This window comes from Mirounga leonina, unplaced genomic scaffold (genome assembly GCF_011800145.1).
Source record: "Mirounga leonina isolate KUSES-001 unplaced genomic scaffold, KU_Mleo_1.0 Mir_115, whole genome shotgun sequence".
Lineage (NCBI taxonomy): Eukaryota > Metazoa > Chordata > Mammalia > Carnivora > Phocidae > Mirounga > Mirounga leonina.
Window position 1 is genome coordinate 89,075,868 of NW_023270268.1, and position 23,089 is coordinate 89,098,956.

The 23,089-nt window shown below is 41.6% G+C and overlaps 1 protein-coding gene across 1 annotated transcript; it reads right to left on the reverse strand.

Annotated features, from left to right (window-relative positions):
• Positions 1-107: 107 nt before the first annotated feature.
• On the reverse strand, positions 108-22,990 carry PARP15 (poly(ADP-ribose) polymerase family member 15). The gene is made up of 9 exons (XM_035000023.1): positions 22,323-22,990; positions 19,603-19,752; positions 16,934-16,996; positions 14,522-14,689; positions 11,769-11,975; positions 11,535-11,681; positions 6,955-7,088; positions 3,078-3,252; positions 108-2,766 (listed from the first exon to the last, which is right to left on the reverse strand). The coding sequence occupies exons 1-9, from the start codon at positions 22,474-22,476 to the stop codon at positions 2,477-2,479; spliced, it is 1,488 nt and encodes a 495-aa protein (XP_034855914.1). The 5' UTR covers positions 22,477-22,990; the 3' UTR covers positions 108-2,476.
• Between the last annotated feature and the right edge of the window lie 99 nt (positions 22,991-23,089).

Genomic DNA, 23,089 nt, shown 5'->3' on the forward strand with positions numbered 1-23,089 from the left:
CATTGGGCTCCCTGCTCAGAGAGTTCTCTCTCTCTTTGTCAAATAAATAAATAGATAGATAGATAGATAGATAGATAGATAGATAGATAGATAGATAGATAGATAGATAAATAAAATAATTCTCGATTGGCTTATATTTTGTTCCTCAAGAAACCATCACAACTTTAATAACATGGATGTATTATACTCGAGACTTCTTTGTCTTCTAGTGAAGTAGGAGTACAGCAAAATAAATTGGGGGGGTGGTCTTTGAGTAACAGCATTGGAGGAGACAGAAGACAGCAGTTCACATTGCAAGTAAAAGCCTACCTAACCTAAGTAAAAACGGTCCTTCTATGTTCCAACCTGGCTCACTAGAATTCTACACTGGGGTTGGGAGCCAAGGCCCATGCACTAATAGAGCATTATTTAACCTTGCTTTGCTCTCTAGGACTGTTTCCCTCAAGAAGTTCAGGATGCGCTGTCTCATCGAAGGTAGATTATGCTCTTTGCATCTCATAATCCAACCATATATTTATTTAGAAATATAGGGCACCCTACTTTGACATGACATTTATGTGGAGACATACAACAAAATACTATGCAACCATCAAAATGATAGGTAAAATATTTAATGACATGGGGGAAATGATACAGATATATTGCAAAATGAAATTAGATTACTAAACTATAAGAAAAGATGATGACATTTTAAAAACTTTATAGTTATATATACATAAAAGGAAAATATATAGTGGAATAACTTGGCCATTAAGATGATGTTTACAGAAAAAATTAATAACATGAGGGTAACACTTATAATGTTAAATGAAAAAAGGTAGATACAATATTGCATAGTTAAGTAATAGAATAAAGTGTGACTTTGCCTTTGTTGAAGGTGGATGTAGAAGAAAGGAGAAGGGAGGACATAAAAATGTTGGCAGTGGTTTCCTGTGAGTGTTGCAGTTATGAGTGATACACAGTTTGGTGAAGGGAGTTATTTTCTTTAAGCTTCCCTGTACTCCTTTTAATGTGCATGTGCTTATTTATGATTATGTAAACACTTCAACTCTTGATAAGTGATGCTTCAGGATAAGCTGCTAAGTATTTCAAGAATTTACCTAACTCTAGTATAATAGAGGGAAGAGACGAATCTGAAGGGCCACCACATCTGTGAAAGGAAGGAGATGCTCTGTGTCCTCCAGAACATGGGACAGTGATCCGCAGGCAATAGACATAGAAGAACAGATTTCAACTCAGTGTAAGCAAGAGTTTTCCAATAGTTCAAGTTGTCTCACGATGGAGTGAGTGATCCTTAAGATGTAGAGTGTTAGAAGTGGTCAAGCAGAGGCTTGAGGGCTCTAAGCCCTGGGAGTGGGGGAGGGGGAGGAGAAAGATGAGGGGACAGTGGGCTCAGATGACCTCTAGAGTCCTTTTCACTGCTCACATTTTATTAATGTATCAGTCATTCACTCATTTATACAGCCTCTAAGATGGTCCCCAACGATCACTGTCTACTGGTGTCCAGGCCCTTATGTAATTCCCGTTTACACTGAATGAGCTGATCTGTGGAACCAACAGGATACTGTGGAAAAGATGGAGTATGACTTCAGAGGCTAGGTCATAAAAGACATCATGGCTTCTCCTCCTCTCTCCCGAATTGCTGACTGTGGAGTACCATGTCATGAGCAAGCAGCCTAGAGAGGACCATGGAGAGAGAAACTGAGGACTCCTGCCAGCCAGCAAAAACTTTCTAACTATTTGAGTGATTTACCTTGGAAGCAGATCTTCCAGCCCCAGTCAAGCCTTCAGAAGACGGAATCCCCTGCTGACATCTTTACTCCAAATCAGGAGAGACCCTAAGTCAGAATGATCCAGCTAAGCCATGCCTGAATTCCTTACCCACAAAGCCACTAAATTTTGTAGTAATTTGCTATGTAGAATTAGACAGTGGTACAACACATTTTTACCTGATTTATTCCATAACAGATTTGATTCAATCATTCTAGCTGAGCTCTGGCTACTAAGTATTCCTTCAGGAGGCAAAATTCCCAGCTGTTACAGATGCACATTAGCAGCCTATTCATTTAATAGTACAGTTGAGCCCAACACAGTTTGATGTCTTAACAGGTTCTATAAGAACAATGACATCTTGGTTTTAAAGTGATTCATCTTATTTCTTCTGCTAGACAAAAGTAATGTGCTCTTTGTTCTCCTACACATTTGGTGTCTGTAAATAGTTGTAGCTATAATTATGTCATCCACATTTCTTAGCTCCCACTCATCAATATGCTCAGAAAAGAGGTACGCTACAAATTGCAATAGAGCATTTTTAAAAGGCTGTTTTCGGCATTTTAGCACCTAACAGAGAGATTTTTATCTATGTAAACAAGCCAAAGGCAAAGACAAAAACCCTATAAATTGTTCTTATAAATAGATGACTAAATCATCTCTTTGAGATAAAAAAAAAAAAAGAAAGAAAGAAACAACCTATTTTTTAGCACCTAAAAGTTATGAGATATTCTGGGTAAGCTTGATTATCAGAGAATACCACAAATAGCTTTGGATTTTGTGTATCATCTGTGACAGAGTCGAACAGATCCGTGGGATTGTGAGGGTTCTTTGATGGAGGGGTAACTAATCCTGCATGTCCACGTGTGTAGACTCCTGTAAGTACTCGTACAACATAAATATGCTTTCTTCCATTGCCATCTGGTCTGGAATATGTATCATGAGCAGAATAGCTGGCATCAACAGCAAAATAGGTTCCTTTTCCATAGGCTGCACCTATAAAGAGAAAGACAAAAGCCTTCCTAAAAAACATAAAATTATCACAGTATGTAGAACCATGTCCAAACCTGACACAACATTTTTTAATGCCATTCTTGCCCACCCAAGCCACTTTTCATCATTTCTAAAATTCACTCCATCTATCCTCAGAAGGTTGCCAGCCTCCTTTTGGGTGAAACACCAAGAGCTCTATCCTGATAATGACAAGATGGCTGCCATCTGTGGTCCTGCACTGCTTGGGTGTGAATAGTCAACACTAGAGTTATCATTCACCTCATTCTGGTCAGCCAGATTCCCTGCTTCCTTACCATTCTTCCCAGCATAACTGCGATTAAAGCCATGCTGATTGACATATGGCACCGAGTCCACATCTGTCCCATGGAACAGGACTCTCTCATTAGCTGTATGGCCATTCTTCAAGTCCATGTGCTTTTTCTTTATCTGGTAGCTCTGCCAGAGGCATATATTCTGTATCTTCTCAATCTGCAAATGACAAAAAGCAAAACATTTTGAAAATGACTTTAGAGCTCAGTATACCCTGTTTGTTGTGGATTTTATTTTATTTTATTTTATTTTTTTTAAAGATTTTATTTATTTGACAGAGAGAGAACACAAGCAGGGGGAGTGGGAGAGGGAGAAGCAGGCTTCCCGCAGAACAGGGATCCCCATGCGGGGCTTGATCCCAGGACACTGGGATCATGACTTAAGCCAATGGCAGACGCTTAATGACTGAGCTACCCAGGCGCCCCTGTTGTGGATTTTAAAATAGCAGTTTGAAAGAGAAGGACGAGGACTGGAGGAGAGGAAGAAGGAAAAGGAAAAGGAAATGCAAATAGACAACAAATTCAGAGAGTAGGTAGCTTTCTGCCTTTAGAAAAATGCTAGGTTATGAGTATCTATACTTTGTGATTGTGCTTATTATAACCTATTTTATATAACAGAACTTATAATTTATATAAAAATGTTTACCTATATATATTCCCTGGAATTCCTGGAGATTCACTCGCATTCAAATCTTACTCAAGGGGCACCTGCATGGCTCAGTGGGTTAAGCATCCAACTCTTGATTTTGGCCATGGTCATGATCTCAGGTTTGTGAGATCCAGCCCCATTTCGGGCTCCACATTGGGCGCAGAGCCTACTTAAGTTTCTTTCTCTCCCTCTCCCTCTGCTCCTAACCCCCTTCTCTCTCTCTTTCTGTTTCTCTCTCTCTCTCCCCCCTCTAAAAAAAGTAAGTAAATAAGGAGTACCTGGGTGGTTCAGTCAGTTAAGTGCCGACTCTTTTTTTTTTTTTTAAGATTTATTTATTTATTTGAGAGAGAGAGAGAGAGAGCATGAGCAGGAAGGGCAGAGGGAGAGGGAGAGAGAATCTCAAGCAGATTCCATGCTAAGCATGGAGCCAGAGGCAAGGCTCGATCTCACGACCATGAGACCACAACCTGAGCCAAAACCAAGAGTCAGCCACTGAATCTTGATCTCAGCTCAGGTCTCAATCTCACAGTTTTAGTTCAAGCCCAGTGTTGGGCTCCATGCTGGGCATGGAGCCTACTTAAAATTAATAATAATAATAAAATAAATAAATAAAAATGAATTTAAAAAATAAAACAAATTCTTACTCAAAAATTTGTAATCATTCAGTAATTATTTCCTTAACTTCTTCTGATCTCTAAACCCATTCCATTGACTTCTTCTAATACAGTTCTTCTGCATTGCTCTAATTATGGTCATAAATCACCTCATAACTGCCTAATCTAATGACTATTTCTTTCTAGACCCTCAATAGCATTTCAAACCATGAATCATCCCCTCCTTGAAATTTTGTCCTCCTTTAACTTTTTTTCAAAATATCATTCTCTACTGGTTCTCCTTCCTTCTAGAAAATGAATTTAACATACATTCAGTAATCACCTATTGAACATCTACTATGAATCAAGCACTGTGTTGGATCTCTGCCCTCAAGAAACTTTCAGTCTAGTTGGGGAGGAAGACAAGTAAAAAAATCTCTCCCTCTCAGAGTGATAAGGGATGGATTAGGAGAACACACATGGAGATTGACAGCATAAGAAAGGGATCCATATAATCTAGGTCTAGGAAGAGAGGAAGAAATCTGAAAGGCTGATGTCCTAGAAATAAAAGAAGAGAGTTCAAGAAGAATTGAGTGCACCCCCATATTCACTGCAGCGTTATTCACAATAGCCAAGACATGGAAACAACCCAAGTGTCCATTGATAGATGAATGGATAATGAATATGTGGTATATATATATATATATATATATATATATATGCACATACACATAATAGAATACTAGCCAGCCATTAAAAAGCATAACATCTTGCCATGGACATTATGCTAAGTGATACAGAAAATAGATTGATGGTTGCCAGAGGCAGGGGTGGGGTGTAGACAACATGAGAGAGGGGGCCAAAAAGTACAAATTTCCAATTATAAAAGAAATAGGTCACGGGGATGTAATACACAAGATGGTTAATAATACCAAATTGCATATTTGAAAGTTGCTAAGAGAGTAGATCTGAAAAGTCCTCATCACAAGAAAAAAATTTTCTTGTAACTATGTATGTTGATGGATGTTAACTATACTTATTGTGGTGATCAATTTGCAATATATACAAATATCAAATTATGTTACATACCTGAAACTAATATTTGTCAATTATACCTCAATTTCAGTAAATAATTAAAAATAAATACATAAATAAGAATGGAGTGGTTACCTGTAGCAGATGTTGAGGAGAAGCCAAGTAATAAAGGCAGGAGGGAAAATTGTTTTGAGAGAGATGAAGACCTCAAGCAGAGTGTTGAAATTTTGCAATAGGGAACGCATGAGGGAGTTGACTGGAGGAAGCAATAAAGGATTGCAAGCACCTGGAGAGTCCAGCAGAGGTTGGGGACCATGAATTAAAAATGCTTTTATCTAGGCGCAGCAGGAGAGAAAATATATTATGGAATTAATCCAAAATTGAGGTGTTTCAAAATGGGTAAAATAAAAGGCCTTTAAGAGCCAAGAAAGCTGCAGATACTGGGTAAACAAAATTGAACCAGGTTCTTATCCTCTCAACAGCTTTTAACATCAATAAAGCATCTCCTCCTTTGAATTCTGTCCTTTCTACAGGAGTCTCTCTCTTTTGATTCTCTTTCTTTCTCAGGAAGTAAGTTCACTCAGTGGGTATTGTGTCCCATGATATGCTAGGCATCGGGCTGGGTACTAGGAAAGCAACTCCTACTTTAAGAAGCCCACTGTCTAGTGGGCGAGTCAGGCATGTGAAAGCTCATGAAAACACAATTTCTTGAGTGCTATAATGTGATAAAGCACACAGCTTTATGGAAGTAGCAGCTAGATTTTTAAATGACTAGGATGTCACACCCTGCTCTGATATACATGGTATGATAATGACCTTCTAATAAACTCCTGTACTTTGCTGGCTAAAATTTTTATGCAGCATGGTGGACATTGTGGGAATCCCTGAATATCCATTCCACTTCATCCGCATTGTACAGCAACTGCTGGTCTGGGTGGAGTTGGATTCACATAGTTCTCAGGTAGAGCCTAATTGGGTTTGACCAATCAGGGTAATCTCATGATGGATCACACAATGATGGCATTTGATAGCCCAGGTCCAAGCCAATCAGCATATGTAGCACTCTCCTGACATAGATTGGTTGGAGTGGTCCGCTCAACACAAAGCCTGGGACTCTTATCCAATGGTTGTGTCCCTTCCATGGGATGTGAATGGAGGAAGCAGAGACCCCCCTGATTGCCATCCACAGCTATCCTACAATTATGAAGGGAGTCCAGCCTTCAGATGAAGCTGACCCTGTGGATGGCAAAGCCAGAGAAACTGAATCTAACTGTTCCAAAGACCATCCTACTTCTGGACTTTCCATTAATTTCTGATACATTTCTTCTTGTTTAATCAGTTTGAATGGGTTTGTTTTTAAATTGTAAGTGAAAGTATCCAAACATATATATGTCACTTTGGGGAGTCTCCTTCATTACTGCTAATGAATGAACCATGATATTTGAAGTCTATGGAGCTTGAGTAAGTCTAATTAAATATAGTAAGGTATAAAGGAAGGAAGAGTGTTATGTTGGTTCCTTGTTAAACTTTCATGTTAGTTAGTTCTTTGATAGTTAAAAGAAGTAATTTTTTAACACAATATTACCTTCTCTATTTTGTAGGAAAGACAAGTGTCAGAGAACTTGTCCTTTATGGTGTCATATTCTGACTGTCCGGGGTATAGCTTGATCACACAGGAGAGCTGCTTATTCATGTCAGTCCAGTGTTCAGGAAGATTACCTGGAAAGTCAGCATTTGGTGAAAACACAATATCCATTTCCAGGGATCTCTGAAAATCAGGGCACTTCCTATGCTTTTATTTCGCATTCATCTAATCCTGGTCTTTGAAAAAAACAAACAAACAAAAAACCCCCAAAAGCTACACATTTCACAGTTGCTTCTTTTATCATCTACAGATGAAATGAATGGTTCTGACATATATGACATATATTAATTAATGGCCTAGCTAAAATATTTAGGTATACTTGGTTCACTATAACTTGAAATTGTAATTTCCCCAGAAAGCTCTATGGAATTAACTCCATAAGAAACTGATGTGTAGGGGCGCCTGGGTGGCTCAGTTGGTTGAGAATCTGACTCTTGATTTCAGTTCAGGTCTCAGTCTCAGGGTTGTGAGTTCAAGCCCCACATTGGGCTCCACAGTGGGCGTGGAGCCTACTTTAAGAAAAATTTAAAAAACCTAATGTGTAAAAGTGAAAGCTGATTTATTGATGTTTTCATGTTTATCAGTTTTATTTAGTGTGCATTATTTTCTTCTGAAACATGATTACCTTGCTAAAGATATTTAAAGCACATTTTTCTGTACCTTATCTTCTACTTTTTAAGTAGAGAAAGCCCCATAATAAAGAAAACAGCAAAAATACTAAGTGAATACTTTCATATAAGGTGATAATGCTCAAAATTTTCCTTTGCTTTCCAATGGTTTCCAGAACCTTCTAACACATTGAGGCTACACATCAAGTTGCTGAGACAGCATGACTAGTAGAAATATGGACAGACTGTATTAGAGAAGGAAATGCCAGAAAATGGCAAAGCACCACAGGTAAAGGCCAAAGGATTTCTCCTTACAAAGCCAGAATTTACTCATTTTTAATGCAAGATATACAGGCCTAGGAGAGCGATCAGGCATTCTTCCTGTTTAGGAAGTCCATCCAGGGAACGAAGTTCTGTTCACAAAGGGAAGCATCAAACCTTAATATGGAAGCTCTCTTCAAATTCCACTGTAAAAGAGTTTTTTCTGGAGAAGTTTCCCACAGCAGGACATGTAGTTCGTGCAAATTAAATTCTTTCCTTTTTCCCACTGTCCACTCCCTCCAGAGCTTCTGGCCTAATCATGTCGAGTCCTAGGTCTTAGAGTCTTCTTGAACCTGCTACTTCCTTTTCTCTGAATACAGCAGGCAAGGCTGAGAAGGAAGTAGAGTTTTTCTTTGGGCTCTCTCTTCCTTTCATGTCATGAGGTTGCAGAGCAGAAAATACCAGTGCTTGGAATCAGAAGACCTGATCAGCCTCAACCTGTGACCAGCCAAAACGCATGGAATAAGTAATACCACTTCTGAGTGAATTTTCATTTTCTCCTTTATAAAATGGAACTGATAAAATCTGCTCTATTTATCACCTCATGGGATTGTTTCAAGTTTAAAATATAATAAAGGGTGTAAAAGCACTTTTAGGGAATCCTTTATAAACATAGTTATTATTCCTAAAAAACAACTAAACTTGATCTTTTCTACATCCCAGAGGTATTCATATTTAAAGAGGGAGTAAGGGGCACCTGGGTAGCTCGGTCAGTTGGGCGTCCAATTCTTGATTTCGGCTCAGGTCATGATTTCAGGGTCATGGGATAGAGGCCCATGGCAGGCTCTGTGTTCTGTGCAGAGTCTGCTTGAAATTCTCTCTCCCTCTCCTTCTGCCCCTCCCCACCGCTCGTTCAAACTCTTTCTCTCTCTCTCTCTCTCCCTCTCTAAAATAAAATGAATAAATCTTTAAAAAAAAAATAGAGAGTAAAGTTTAAAGACAAGGGTATTTTCTTGAGAGGAATAACTTAAACCACCCCAAACTGTGCTACTTATTCTGCCTGTGACCAAAGGTGACCCTAGATGGACAATTTAGAGATGAGAAAACCGAGTCCCAGGAAGGCTGAGTATTCGCACATTCAACGTGATCTAGTGACTTGCAGCCCAGTGCTTCATGGGAGGTAACATGATGGCTACCTTCCTTCAAGTGTTTACCACATACCAGGCACCTTCCTGAGTGCTTTTCCTATAAACCTCTTTTAAAAGATAAAGGTCACTCTACTTTCCCATACCTGATGGTTGGGATAAATACCCTCCTGCACCTCTCCTTGTGCATCCTGCCTCAGTTTCCTCTCCACAGGTAGAGGTGGGGTGACATACCAAGAATCCTGGCTCTGCCTTCAGCCTTCACTCTCTCTACCTTCATGGTCTCCACGGATAACTGGATCCACGCTCAATGGCTTCAACTCCCACCTACTTACACAACTCCCAGGTCTGTGTCTCTAGGGCCTGATATTCAATACGTGCTCAGTAAAAGTGCTCTGAATCAATGAATAGCTTTAACATGCTTTGGAAAAGCATCTGCTCAAATGAAACTCCAAGTTGTTCTCTGTAAGTTCTCTCTTAAAGAAGTCCACACGATAAATTCTTACTAAAATCCAAGTTTATCTCTGCCAACAAACTTCCTTTCATCTGACATTTTATCTGCATTATTCCTCTCATCTAACAACAAAGATTATGTAAGGTAGTTTTGTTGTTGTTTGTTTTTGCCCCAAGTGCCATTGGGTCACTGGTCTGCTCTGTTTAGTTATCTTTTTTGCTTGTCTCTTTAACTTTCCTGTCTTTTTTTTTTTTTTTAAGAGAGAGAAATGGGGGAGGGGGGGCAGAAGGAGAGGGAAAGAGAGAATCTTAAGCAGGTTCCACGCCCAGTGCTGAGCCCAACCTGAGGCTCCATCTTGACCCTGAGATCATGACCTGAGCCAAAATCAAGAGTCGGATGCTTAACTGACTGAGCCACCCAGGTGCCTCTGTCTATTTTTTAAATTTCATAAGTCATTTTAAATTCTTGGTGTAAGCAGGGAATGGATGAACCAGTTTCAGTTAATTTTTCACTTATAAGGACTTATTGTTCTTATATTTAAATATAAATTTTCCTCTGCAAAAACCAAAGGGGGAAAATATTAATTTATATATCCCTAGATACTCTACTAGGTATGTATTTTTATACATAGGTATGTGTTTTATATATCCCTAGATACTCTAGTAGGTATGTATTTTTTTTTTTTTTATTTTACTTACTTATTTGAGAGAGAGAAAGAGAGCAGGAGCAGGGGGAGGGGGCAGAAGGAGAGGGAGAAGCAGACTCCCTGCTGAGCAGGGAGCCCAATGGGGGGCTCAATCCCAGGACCCCCAGATCATGACCTGAGATGAAGGCAGACACTTAACTAACTGAACCACCCAGGTGCCCCTCTAGTAGGTATATATTATTTTTAACTGCCCAGCAGCCTTTTCCCCCTCTTCTGGTAAAAGCATCCTGAATTTCCTTTGGTGAACAACTCCTCCCGGTTGCTTCAGAGTGATCAATCCCCTTCAGTTCAAGGATAGAGCATGTGACTCTGGATTGGCTGATTAGTATAATTCCAGTTCCCTAGCTGCAACGATGACCTAAGCCGATTGTGTCAGAAGGAATTTCAGCCCTATGTGAACACCTCTGTTCCCAGGCATCATGTTCTTGATGATGAGAATATATTACCCCTGGATATACCCTTTCCTATTGGATCTGACCATGTAAGGATATGGTCCTGAAACTGTTAGCAGTCATCTTTCACCATGTGAAACCTGAGGATAAAGAAAACACAGCTGAGAAGAGACTGAGAGATGAAGAAAGTCAGGGTCTAGATTATATAATATGAGCACCTGGATCAAACTGGACTTGAAGCCAGATATGCCTGGACTTTATAGTCCAGTGAGTCAATTAATTTCATTTTTTCCATAAGCCAGCTTAAATTGGATTTTCTATTGCTTGCTGTTGCAAGAGCATTAACAGATCCAACTATTATTTTCATTTTTATTTACTGTGTGTATATTAGCTCTTAACATGTGCTGTGTGTGAAGGCACATTGAAAAGAATTGTTGTCAAGACGTAAGTGCAGAGAGAACTGAAATTCCTCCGGGCAGTGTCAGGCAACCATTTCCAGTTTAGGGAGGCTGCTGACGACAGGTACATTTCATCACTAGTAAAACTCACAGTGCTCTATGAGTGAGTGCTTAAAATGGGCAAAAACCGGGATTGCAAGAGGAGGCTGCTTTTCTAACTATTTTCACAGCAGTACAGAAGCCTCAAAATGGGGGAAAGAGGAGCAGGTCAATACAGATACTTAAACATAATGCACAAACACATACCTTACAGAGAAGCAACTGGGAATCTGCCTACTCATGAAGTAGTACAACCAAATGACCCTGACCACTCCCTTCTTCCATCTGCTTCTATTCCCAGGCTAACTTCTCTAGCACTGGATAATCCATAAACCAATATTGGTCAGCCAGTTCACAGCTACAAGGAGCACTGAGGGTCAATACTAACCCATTAAGTCAATAATGAGATAACTGGCTAGGATGTTCAAAGCCTATCCCCCTCTTTCTGCTTCCTTACTTCTATTCTCTTTCTGTTCCTTTGCAATTCCTGTTTTCCAGGAGCGATTTTGCCCCACAGAAGAATAATCAGCAGTCAGGAGGCGGCGTTCCATAGTTCTTGTACTTTTCCCATATATTATAGGAGGCTGTCTGTAGAATCCTAAAACTGATAAAACAATGAGCATTAATATCGACACATCTGCTAAGTGATAGGAGAGATAACCACATGATTCTCTAAAGAAGATCATCTTACATGCAGTCTCAACGCATGTGGACTGAAGGACAGGAGATGTGGAATTTTCTCTCTTTTTCATGTTGTCATAGAATACATTCAGCAATTCAGATAGAAAGATGACAACTTTCACTTTTTGTAACGACGGGGTGGGATGTTTCTGTGCAAAGTCTGTAATAGCATTGATCATGTCATCAGCGACTGTGGTTGGGTTTTTTCCAGCATTGCCTGAAAAAGAATCATTTTTTTAAGTGACCAGAAGAAGCTTTAGCTGGTGTTAGTCAAGTGATGAGATCTGGCAAATGCGGTTTTTGGTGCTGAGAAAGAAGCAAGCAGCCCGACAGCCAGAAACGGATCTGGCACTCAGAGCTGTGTCTTCATGTTCTCTGGCTGAACATAAACAATTTCATAGAACGTCATCCCATGGAACCACTCTGTGGCTGTGATGAATTTAGCCAAACACAACCACTGAATAATCATGTCTGACCACAGGCAAGAATATGAACACTATCCAAACCACAAAAATGGCCAAACATTCCCCATCTTGACTAATAGGAGCAAGTGCTGTTTCATTAATAATTACAACTTCAGCCATAATCTTCTCTCCTTCCAGGTAAGATATCCAATCATAGAACTATGCCGTCTTCCTCAAAGTATCCAATCCAGAGCAAAAACCCACGTAGTTGAGACCGCCACAAAGCTACCCAACACAAGCTCAAATCCATTAATAAGTCCTTAGTGACCTCTTGGTGAGATGCTGCATAGTTCCTCATAGTGTGTGTTCCCGCTGGTCTTTAACTGAAGGGCATTGGCAGTGCAGAGAACAGAGCAGGTTATCTGGGTGCAGAAGACCTGGGTTCATGTCCTGGTTCTCCACAGACTAGCTGTGTGATCTTGGCTAAGTCATTTGATCCCTCTTATATTAGTTTGCTAGGGATGCCATGACAAATTGCCATGACTTGGCTTAAGCAACAGAAATTTATTTTCTCACAATTCTGGAGGCTAGAGGTCTGCTATCAAGATATTGGAAAGATTGGTTTCTTCCGAGGCTTCTCTATGAGACTTGTAGATGGCTGTCTTTACCCTGTGTCTTCACATGGTCTTCTCTCTCTACCTATGGATGTTCTAATCTCCTAACTAACAAGGACACTGGCCATATTGGATTAGGGACCACCCTAATGACCTCATTTTAACTTAATTACCTCCTGAAAGACCCTCTCATCAAATACAGTCACATTCTGAGGTACTGGGAATTAGAGCTTCAACATATGAATTTGGCAGGGAGAATACAACTCAGCCCACACCACTTCCAAACTTCAATTTACTCAGCTATAAAATTGGGGTGATAATAGAAGGTAATAGCTAATAAATAGAGGGTAATGGGGAGATAAGAATGTGACAGCTAAGAATATAGTAATTAAGAGCATAATGGTAACAAAAACCAAGTAATGTAAAAAAAATGTAATGGTTGAAATGTGCAGACCAGGCTGCCTGGGTTTGAACCTAGTTATGTTGCTTACTAACTATGTGACCTTGTACATTAATACGTCAAATTCTCATCTGCAAAATGTGGAAATTAAGAGTCAGGGGTGGGCCTAGGTTTTGCAGGGTTTGAAACCTATACATCTCAGAAAAAGAGTATAAAATAAAAATATAAAATTACACATAAAAGTGAATATAATCAAAAAAGAAATCACAATAAAGTATACATTTTGAAATTTTGGAAACCATATTCCCAACTCAACTCTTCTTAGCTATATTCCAAAAATGCTTGCAGCCTTTCCAATGCTCAGTGCCAGGAAAAGTCTGAGAAGTCAAAGTGGGAAGAAACAGTGATCCTAATCCACAGTGGTTAAAATAAGCTTTAGTAAATCATATAATCATGTGATGGCATTATTAGGGCCCTCCCAGGCCCTTTTAAAAAGCTTGTGCAACTGAGTGTGAATGAATCAGGGAGCAGATCATTAGCAACACCTTCAACTAAGAGCAAATTATTGTGTTCTATGATAGAGATGAGGAGGAAAGCGTTCCTAGAACCTGGGAGCAGGATGGACCTGAGCTTGTTGCTTAAGGATAGCAACTGCATCCTCTTCATGATTTTATGCCTAGGAACTTGCAGTGGGCCTGGGACACAGCATTTCAATCTAATGAATGCGCAAATGAGCCAGTGGGAGATGCAGCAGTCAATCCAATGGGGGAGGTATTAAGGGTTTGGAAACCAGAAGGAAGGGTGAAACTGAACAACCCCTCGGAGAAGATTTAGTAGAATGTGCTGACTGCGGGGTCAGGGGACACAAAGAAGCAAGGGCAGCACCACTGAAGGAGGAAACCAGAAAATGAGACAACTCAGGAAAGGTAGCTGTTTGCAAGGGATGATGAGGATGAGTTTGGATTCTGCTATAAAGTTTCTGGTAACAGAAATCTGCCAGAGGAGATCTGGGGGAAGAAGAAATGCTGATCTGAGAGTCAGTGCAGAAAGGGTAACCAATATAACAAGAGCAAATGAATCGTCCAAAGGAAAAAAATGAACAGTAAGAACACCGTGATGTTAAGGGTCAAACATGGAAAGATACCTGGGGAACATACAATAAAGAATAAAGATGTATGAAAGAAGCATAGGTCCCAGAGATGGCCCTCAGGGTCTGCAAGGTTGCCCACTCTCTGATTTACATCACTATCGCTGCCTGGACTCAGCACTGAATTCACGAACAGTGAGACTAAGTCTAAAGAAATGTGGGTTATTCAGAATCGCTGAATGATGAGAGGCTACAAACCTGTTCCGATGGCTGGAAGGGAAACCGAAGTGTACTTCCTCTGCTCACACTCTTCTAGAACAGTGGAGACCGTTTTCCTGACATCATTTTCCCCAAGCACATGAATTATTATCTTGCACATTAAGTATCCACCTTGTGTAATTATGAAATCTCTGTGAGGCTGTGCAGCTAGAACAAGAGGAAGAAAAGGAAACACACAGCACGTTACTTACAAGAAGCAGCAAGATGATCACCGAGACCCGAAAACATCTGCCATCAGGAAAAGCTGTGATGATTCCTGACCAAGTCCAGCCTCCCTCCATCTAGCTGGTTTCACTCACTGGGACTGTGACAGGCTCATTTTCTTTACAACCAGGCTTCTTTAACTCGACAACTACATTGTTGAATATTTGGGGTGTTATTCAAAAGCACTCTACCTGCCTTAATCTACTCAGTCCTCAAAACAGGCTATCAGGTAGGGACTGTTTCCTCCATTTCACAGATTAAACAGAAGCTCAGAGAGGTAAGGTCACTAGCAAAGATAGCCTGGGATTTGAATCCAAACAGTCAGTGTCCAGCCCTCTTAACCCCCAAGCTGTTGTCCAGAAGAGCAATTTATATGCTCATTCAGCTAGATTAGTTTTTCAAGGAAAGAAAAGCAATGCATTCGGTGGTGTGGAGGTCCCTCTCCCAGGGCCCTGAGAGCTCTCGAGCACATGGACATGATCAGGGCATGTTTTAAGGCACCGAGGAAGGACCTGAGGAAGGCAAGGCTAAGGCAAACGCAGGAGGAGAGTGAGCCCCTGCCCACCCACCCTGCCCAGGCACTCCCTGCGTCCCACTGGCTGGCCCCTCCCAGGCAGCCTCAGTAGACTTTTCCAGCTTGTCCAACCCCACTTTATTCTTTGCTTCTGCCTTCCAAGGTACATCTAGCTCTTCCAGCCCACAATTCCTGCTAACGTCCTCATGTTGTTGAGCAATATTACCTTCTGATCCCTCTCCAGGAATATATTCACTGAGGAGAAAATGTCTTAATCAGAGGAGAGCTATCAAGATAGGAGTTTCAGGCACAAAAGCAGGTCAGTTGGGGACTGTTTGTCAAACACGGGACCCTGTGACTTCTTTAAATCACACTCATAGCTGACTCTCTACTCAGCAAGGCATGAGTCCTCGTTTTGGAGGATAAATAGTCTATGATCACTCTTACAGGTTCCCCACTGTGATATAATAAAAAATAAGTATTTGATCTTTGTCCCTGGTTCTGGGCTCAGAGTTCCAAGAACCCTGGAATCTCCTGAGTGACGAGAGTGTCTTTTATAAGCGAATGAGATGATTCTTGAGGGTTCTGGAGTTAGTTTCGGAATGGAGGTTGGTCTCCAGAAAGACCAAGCCATGATTAGGGGATTGGAACTTCCAGCCCCACACCCTGACCTCTGGGGACCTCAATCACAAAATCCAATGATTTAATTAACTGCACCTACACAGTGAAACCTCCATAAAAACCCCTAAATAACAAGATTTGGGGATTTCCAGGTTTGTAAATACACCTAGGTGATGGGAGGGTGGTGCACCTGGGAGGGTGTGGAAGCTCCGAGCCCCCTCCCATACACCTTCCCCTTTGCATCTCTTCCATGTGGCTGCTCCTGAGTTCTATCCTTTATAATAAACTGGAAAATGTAAGACAAGTGTTTTCCTGAGTTCTGTGAGTCATTCTAGGGTACTGTCAAACCTGAGAAAGGGTTTTTGTGAATGCCTGAGTTTATAGGGGATGGGTCAGAAGTGCAGGTGCCCCCTGGGACCTGTGACTGGCGTTTGGAGTGGGAGGGGGTGTCTTGTGAGACTGAGCCCTTTAACTTGTGGGATCCAATGCTAACTTTACAGGGAGACAGTGTTAGAATTGGAGAACTGGTTGGTGTCAGAAAACACCTCAGACCCACCCAAGTTCCACCTTGACTCATGTCAGGTAGAGGATGTGTTATAGCAAGTAGAACAAGGTTGGGGAAAGTGAAAGATGATTTATACAGCACTTCATGCAAGTCTTCGCATTCATTGTCTTGATCCTCACAACCACCTGTGAGACAGCCATTACAATACTCCTGACTCGTGAGTAGAATCTAGAACCGTCTTACAGGTAAGAGAAACAAAGCTCTTACAGATTAGATGGCAGGCCCAGGATCCCTCAATAAGTGGTGGAGGCTGGACTGTTAGGACCCACGCCCAGGTTCTGTTTAATAGTCAGGAAGAGCCAGGTGGGATGGTGGGAGGAAGGACCACTTCGCACAGCCACAAAGTCACACCCCCTGGATCTGCTCTCCCAGGGAATCAACCTCTTCGCTAAGCTCTCACCACCTACTCCTCTCGTAGGTCCTGTTATAGTATTCCCAGCCCTCTAATCTGCTATGGGTTGTAACCAAAAGCAGCATGTAACCATACCTAGTACAGCACATTCGTTTTCCACAGCTGGTCCAGCACCTTCTAAAATTGCTTTTGACACCCCTAAATAAGACATGTTAGTGGTAAAAAGCATTAGTTGAAATTCAATGCATGATTATAGCTTTTGTACATTAGGCTTTTGTTCAGCTCACCCCTTTGTGCATTTTGTGCATAATTCATTGATGCCCCCACAGAAAAACCCACCTTTTTTTTTATTAGTTTCAGAGGTACAATTTAGTGAATCATCAGTTGCATATAACACCCAGTGCTCATCACAACAAGTGCCCTCCTTAGTACCCATCACCCAGTTACCCCATCTCCCCACCCTTTTCCCCTCCAGCAAACCTCCGTTTGTTTCCTAGAGTTAAGAGTCTCCTACGGTTTGTCTCCCTCTCAATTTTCTATGGCCGCCGTCATTCGGTAGCTGAATAATAAACACTCTGAGCTACGACGTGACAGCACCACCCAGTGACCTACGGTCCCCCGTGTCTGCAGCTCTACGCGCTCTCTTTGTACAGGGATATTTGTGCAGTTACTTGAACTTTTTTGCATTCTACCCTTATTATTTTACAAAACTGAAAAATATAAAAATGAATTTTCTGATACTAATGAGAAGCATGGATCTCAAAACTGAAATAACATTGAGCATTCGACCTAAGTCCTGTGGTTCTAATGTTGTGCTGTTTTGTTTTTCACAGGTGGTCAGAGAGCTGGCTGCCCTCAGTGCAGGGAATCTTCCCATCAAGGCAGTAGCTTCACCACTCTGGTCACAGCTAATGACAGCTGGTTGAGTGGTCGAAAGCACAGACTATGCATTTGACAGCCTGGGTTAAGGTTGCCTCCACCACTTACAGGTTAACATGTGATTAGTTAGTCCCTCAACTATCATATAGAGGTTAGCACATTATTTCCCTCACAGGGTTATTTGAACATTAAAAGAGACAGTGAATAAAAGATGCTTAGCGCAGAACCTGGCCCACAGAAAGCACTGAATGATTATTAGTTATTTTATCATTATAAAGATCAATCAATCTATCTATCTGTCTGTGTCTCCTTGATTATGTATGTGTGTATTGTGAATTGTCTCTTTTTAAAAAAATTCCTTTTTTTGTGTGTTTGTTTTGGTCTCTGCAATAATGGAGGTTTTCTTCAATTATCAGATGATCTTCACCAGTCCATTCATATTTAGAGTGAGTTTGGGAGCACCATGTAAAGGAGGCTTGCTGACCAGTAGGCTTTAGTGTAAGGTAAGCAGGCAGTAAATACTAGACTTGAGGGCAGTTGGTTTCTCTCTGGAAGGACCCTCCCATCTCCTGTCTCAGAGGGCATAAACCATCTGCTGTTCTGGGAGATGCACAGGAACGGGGCTTGGCACTCACTGTTCAGCACAGGAACTTTCACTTGAACACTGTCCAGCTCCCATCCTCATCTCACCCGTGCCTGCTCCTCTACGTCTAGAATCTGTCTGGTTGGTTTCTCTACAGACTAAATAAACCTCCCATCTCTGGCCAGGGAAGAGCAAGGGAAGTTACTGGTGCATTGGATGGATGGAGGATAGAACAAAGGGGCGTAAGTGCTACTCATACAGAATTGCATCCAATTCTGTTTTCATCTCTTTACTTGTCCCCTGCCTTTCCAGGTACCTGCTGCCTCCAATTCTTGTGTCTCTAGGGGCTACCGTTTTCTCCTGCATATACTAAGTTTTCACCACTGGCTAGCTGCTTCTCATATTCTAAAAATACACTGCTGTCTCTTGTTCATTATTGGTTTCCCTCCAACTCTCTTTTTCCTTCTGGGTTTACACCCTTTTATTTCCTTTACTGTTGCTTTAATGGAATTTTAAAAGAAGGCAGGGACAAATGCCTATGTTCAATTTATCACATTTTACCTAATTGAATGTTCTTTATGTCTGCATTTTGAATGGCCGATACACTGGATGGATATTCTACATATGCACTTCCTACCTAGTAAGTACCATAATATTTTGCAGTTTTGGAAAATATTTAAACTTCCATTTCTACTTATGTTTTATCTTACACTTTTAATTTAAAATTTAAGGCTTTGTAAAAAAATATATATTAACATAAGAGTACATGTATGTAAGTTATACACAAAAAGACATGTGGGGAGGGCTTGCTCAAAGTAGCTCCATCAATGGATGTGCTCAGACATTCCAGGAAAAATGAAGAAAAAGGGGCTGAATTTCATTTCTGGGTCAGTGTAACACAGGAAAGAGTTACAAGAAGTGAGATACGAGTGCCAGCTGAGTTACATAAAAAGGAAAATTAAAATAAAACTTAAACTTATTAAATTGTAAGTGTGGAATTTTGATAGTTCAGAGCTAGAAAGGGGATGAGAGCTAACACAGACTAAGTCCAGTGCATGGGTTACACCTCAGCTTTACATTGCTACGCCCCGTCTAATCCTCCTCTGGGAAATCCACGTTTGACAGGCAGAGAAACTGAGGCTCAGAGGGGATAAGTGATTGTTCCAAGGCCACACAACGGTAAGTGACATAGCTGGGATTCAAACCCAGGTCTTTCTGATCCCAGGGCCTACATATGTTCTGCAACACTCTCCATCTACTCAGGCAACATTAGCCACAATTTCCCTCCCACACGTGGGTCATGTTAGTAGTTACGATCATGTACATTGCTTAAATAAAGTACCTGATTTCAGATTAAATGTCCTTGTTGTTGAGTTTACAATCACATCTGCCTTTTCTTTGGTAATATCTCCGGTAGCAATCTGGAAAGTAACTGTACCAATTTTCATTTCATATGTTGTGAACCCAGGGTTGGAGCCAGGCCTGAAGGTACCTGAAAAGAAAGGAAGCAAATGAAAGAGTAGCTGGAGAATGAACCAAAAGAATGGGGTCCTGTTCTCTTCCCAGTCCTCTTTCTTTCCACCCACATAAACGCAAACATTACCATGCCTCCCAGCCTGTTAAGTGGCTGGGTTTTCCTTTTTAAGGACATTAAAAAATAATGCCTTGTGGCAGCAGGAGGATCAATTTCTCAGTTAAATAGGATGAGGCAGAAACACCAGACTGGACCATCTGCTTATCTGCAAAAGTTGCCGTAGCGTCATTAGAAAGGCGTGAGGAAGGACAGAAGGCAAAGTGCTCCCTCAGGTCGTGCTGACATCTCTGGGAGACTTTTTTTCAAGCTTTTTTGAAGTATGACAAATAAAAATTGTAAATATTTAAGGTCTATGATGTGACGTCTTGACATTCACATACACTGTGAAATGATTATCCAGTTGAGCTAATAGCACACCCATCACCTCACATAGTTACCATTTTGGGGGTGTGTGTGTGCATGTGGGAGTGGTGAGAACACTTGGGATCTACTCTCTTAGTAAGCTTCAAGAATACGAAACATTGGGGCACCTGGGTGGCTCAGTCATTAAGTGTCTGCCTTTGGCTCAGGTCATGATCCCAGGGTCCTGGGATCGAGCCCCACATCGGGCTGGCTCCCCGCTCTGCGGGAAGCCTGCTTCTCCCTCTCCCACTGGCCCTGCTTGTGTTCCCTCTTTGGCTGTGTCTCTCTGTCAGAGAAATAAATAAAATCTTAAAAAAAAAAAAATACGAAACATTATTATTAACTATAGCCCCATGCAGGACATTCGGTCTCCAGAATTTATTCATCTTATGATGGAAAGTTTGTACCTCCAGGTGATTCTTTTATTTCCATTTTACAGAAAGGGAAATGGTCTCAGTGTCTAGGTCATTTGTCCAATTATTTTTTTGGAAGAGTTATTTTATTTATTTATTTTAGAGAGAGAGAGAGAGAGCATTGGAACAGGGGGAGGGGCAGAGGGAGAGGATCTCAAGCAGACTCCCCACCGAGCATGGAGCCCAATGCAGGGCTCAACCTCACAACCCTGAGATCATGACCTGAGCCGAAATCAGGAGTCAGACGCTCAACCCACTGAGCCACCCAGGCGCCCCTGTCCAGTGTTAAATAACAGCTCACTAACTCCAAACATAAGCTTTTCCTGTTGCTTCACATCTCACTGGGATAGCAGTATCAGGGTTGCTCTGAGAAAATCAGCCTTATCGCGTCGGCATAATGTTACTGTCCACCCTGCGCTCTGAAGCTTTACAACTTAGCTGTGCCATTTCTACTCATCCCTTAAACTCTTTAGCTCTCTCTTCCCATATGATGCAGTGGCAACAGAACCACCTGCCCAGGAGGCCACTATATAGATTAAATAACATATATATTTTTTTCGTATTCATATTCATATTCATATATATATATGAAAGCAATCAGTGAAGTTCAGTGTGCCAACCACATTTTAGTTGTCTGTATGTGTGCATGTGGTTTTTCAAAGAGCGGGAGTTTCCTTCTTTACTGGATGGTTCCTTCAGAACGGGAGGACACACATCCAGGAGGCTGGGGGGGGCGGGTACTGCTCTCAGCTACCCACACCTCTGTAGAAGGAACTCTGGGCAAGACACTGACTGCCCATGGTCAGGCTCCAGCAGGTCTCATATCCATGTGAGCCAACAGCCTGTGGAGGCAATGCAGCCTGTCCAGGGAGGCCCCCTCCATGGGTTCAGCCCACAGCAGCTGCAGGTAGGCCTTCCGCTTATCGCCACAGGTGAAGCAGTGCATGGGGATGATCAAGGAAGGTGCAGGGCGGTCGTGCGTCCCACCCCTGGCTCCTCCATCCTCAGTTATCTTTTATTATCATATCTCAGAAACTCTGGCCTCGTTACCAGATTTGGTTCACATCTGGTATGGTACACGTTGGATAGCTGGTTTGTGCAAGCACACCCTGAATGCCCCTGTGAATCACTGTCTTGAAAATCTAGAGATTCTGTCCTCCCTCTATATTCCCATCAAGCAGAACGTGCAAAGAACATGCTGTTCAGTGTTCAAGATCAGGGGCTGGGTTTGGGGGGGTGGTGACCAACCCCATACGTCTCTCATATAATGAAGACTGTCCAAGTGGCAGGCCTTGATCTCCTTGGAAACGCTGGCCATGCAAGGAGGGGAGGGGCCAATGATAGTTGCTATGATATAAAAACTTGCTGCATGTAGATCCTGGCAGCAGAGGTTGTATCCAGTTGGCCACTTCTGGACTCCCTGTGCATAAGCTCCCCCAATAAACCTATGTCTCCATCGGTGTCTCTGGGTCTTCTCTTTGGCCTCGCCGTACCATGACCCACCCTAGGCTTAGAGTCTGCTGGGGTGGGGCAGCACAACCTCCATATAATTTATTCTTTGTGTGCTCAGACAATAGAACGTGCTCTAACACCTCCTTCATCACTGATTTGTGCCTCATGTGAATTAGCTTTGTCTCCTACTGGACATCAGCTACCACTGAAGAGCCACTAAGCAGAAGGAAGCATTTTCTCAGCAGAACAATTTTGCCAGACCTTGGCTACCTCCAGCCATGAGAATCCTGTCCTTGTTGGGATTTCCACTCACCCATTCAGTGAATTTATGTAAAAATGCCTGGAAATAGAAAGAAATATGGTTACTGACTACAACAATGTTCTGTGAACATATTAATCCAGTTCTTTGGAGCATCGATCACCAGAAATCAACTAGGAACAATAGTCCTCCCTAGATTTCCTCTTACCCAGAGACTTTTTAATTACAGGATTGCCGTTCAACTTAGGAATTTTCTCAGTAAATACCAGTGCTGATTTACTTTATTTCATGGAAAGACCACAATTCTATCCCAAAGGCCTGAGAGTAACCAAGACCTTAGAAAAGAACATTATATTTGATATCTTTTTAAAGCACTAACGTTAGTAATTTATGCTACAAATTGTGCTATTGCTATGGCCCTTAAAGTCAGGTCACAAAAAGGTAGTAATAACTACTTCTGCAACCAGGTTTGAGGCGTGCTACGTGCTAAACACCATGAGAAACACTTCAAATACATCCTCTCTTATCCTCACATCGACTTCGAGAGGTGTTATTGCCACATTCACTTGACACATGATAAAACTGAAGTTCAGAGGTGGCCTCCCTCAGCGCCTAAATGGCAAAATCAAAATTCAAACCTAGCTGTACCTTTCTTCTTTGTACTTTTTTTTTTTAAAGATTTTATTTATTTATTTGAGAGAGAGAATGAGATAGAGAGAGCATGAGAGTGGGGAGGGTCAGAGGGAGAAGCAGACTCCCCGCCGAGCAG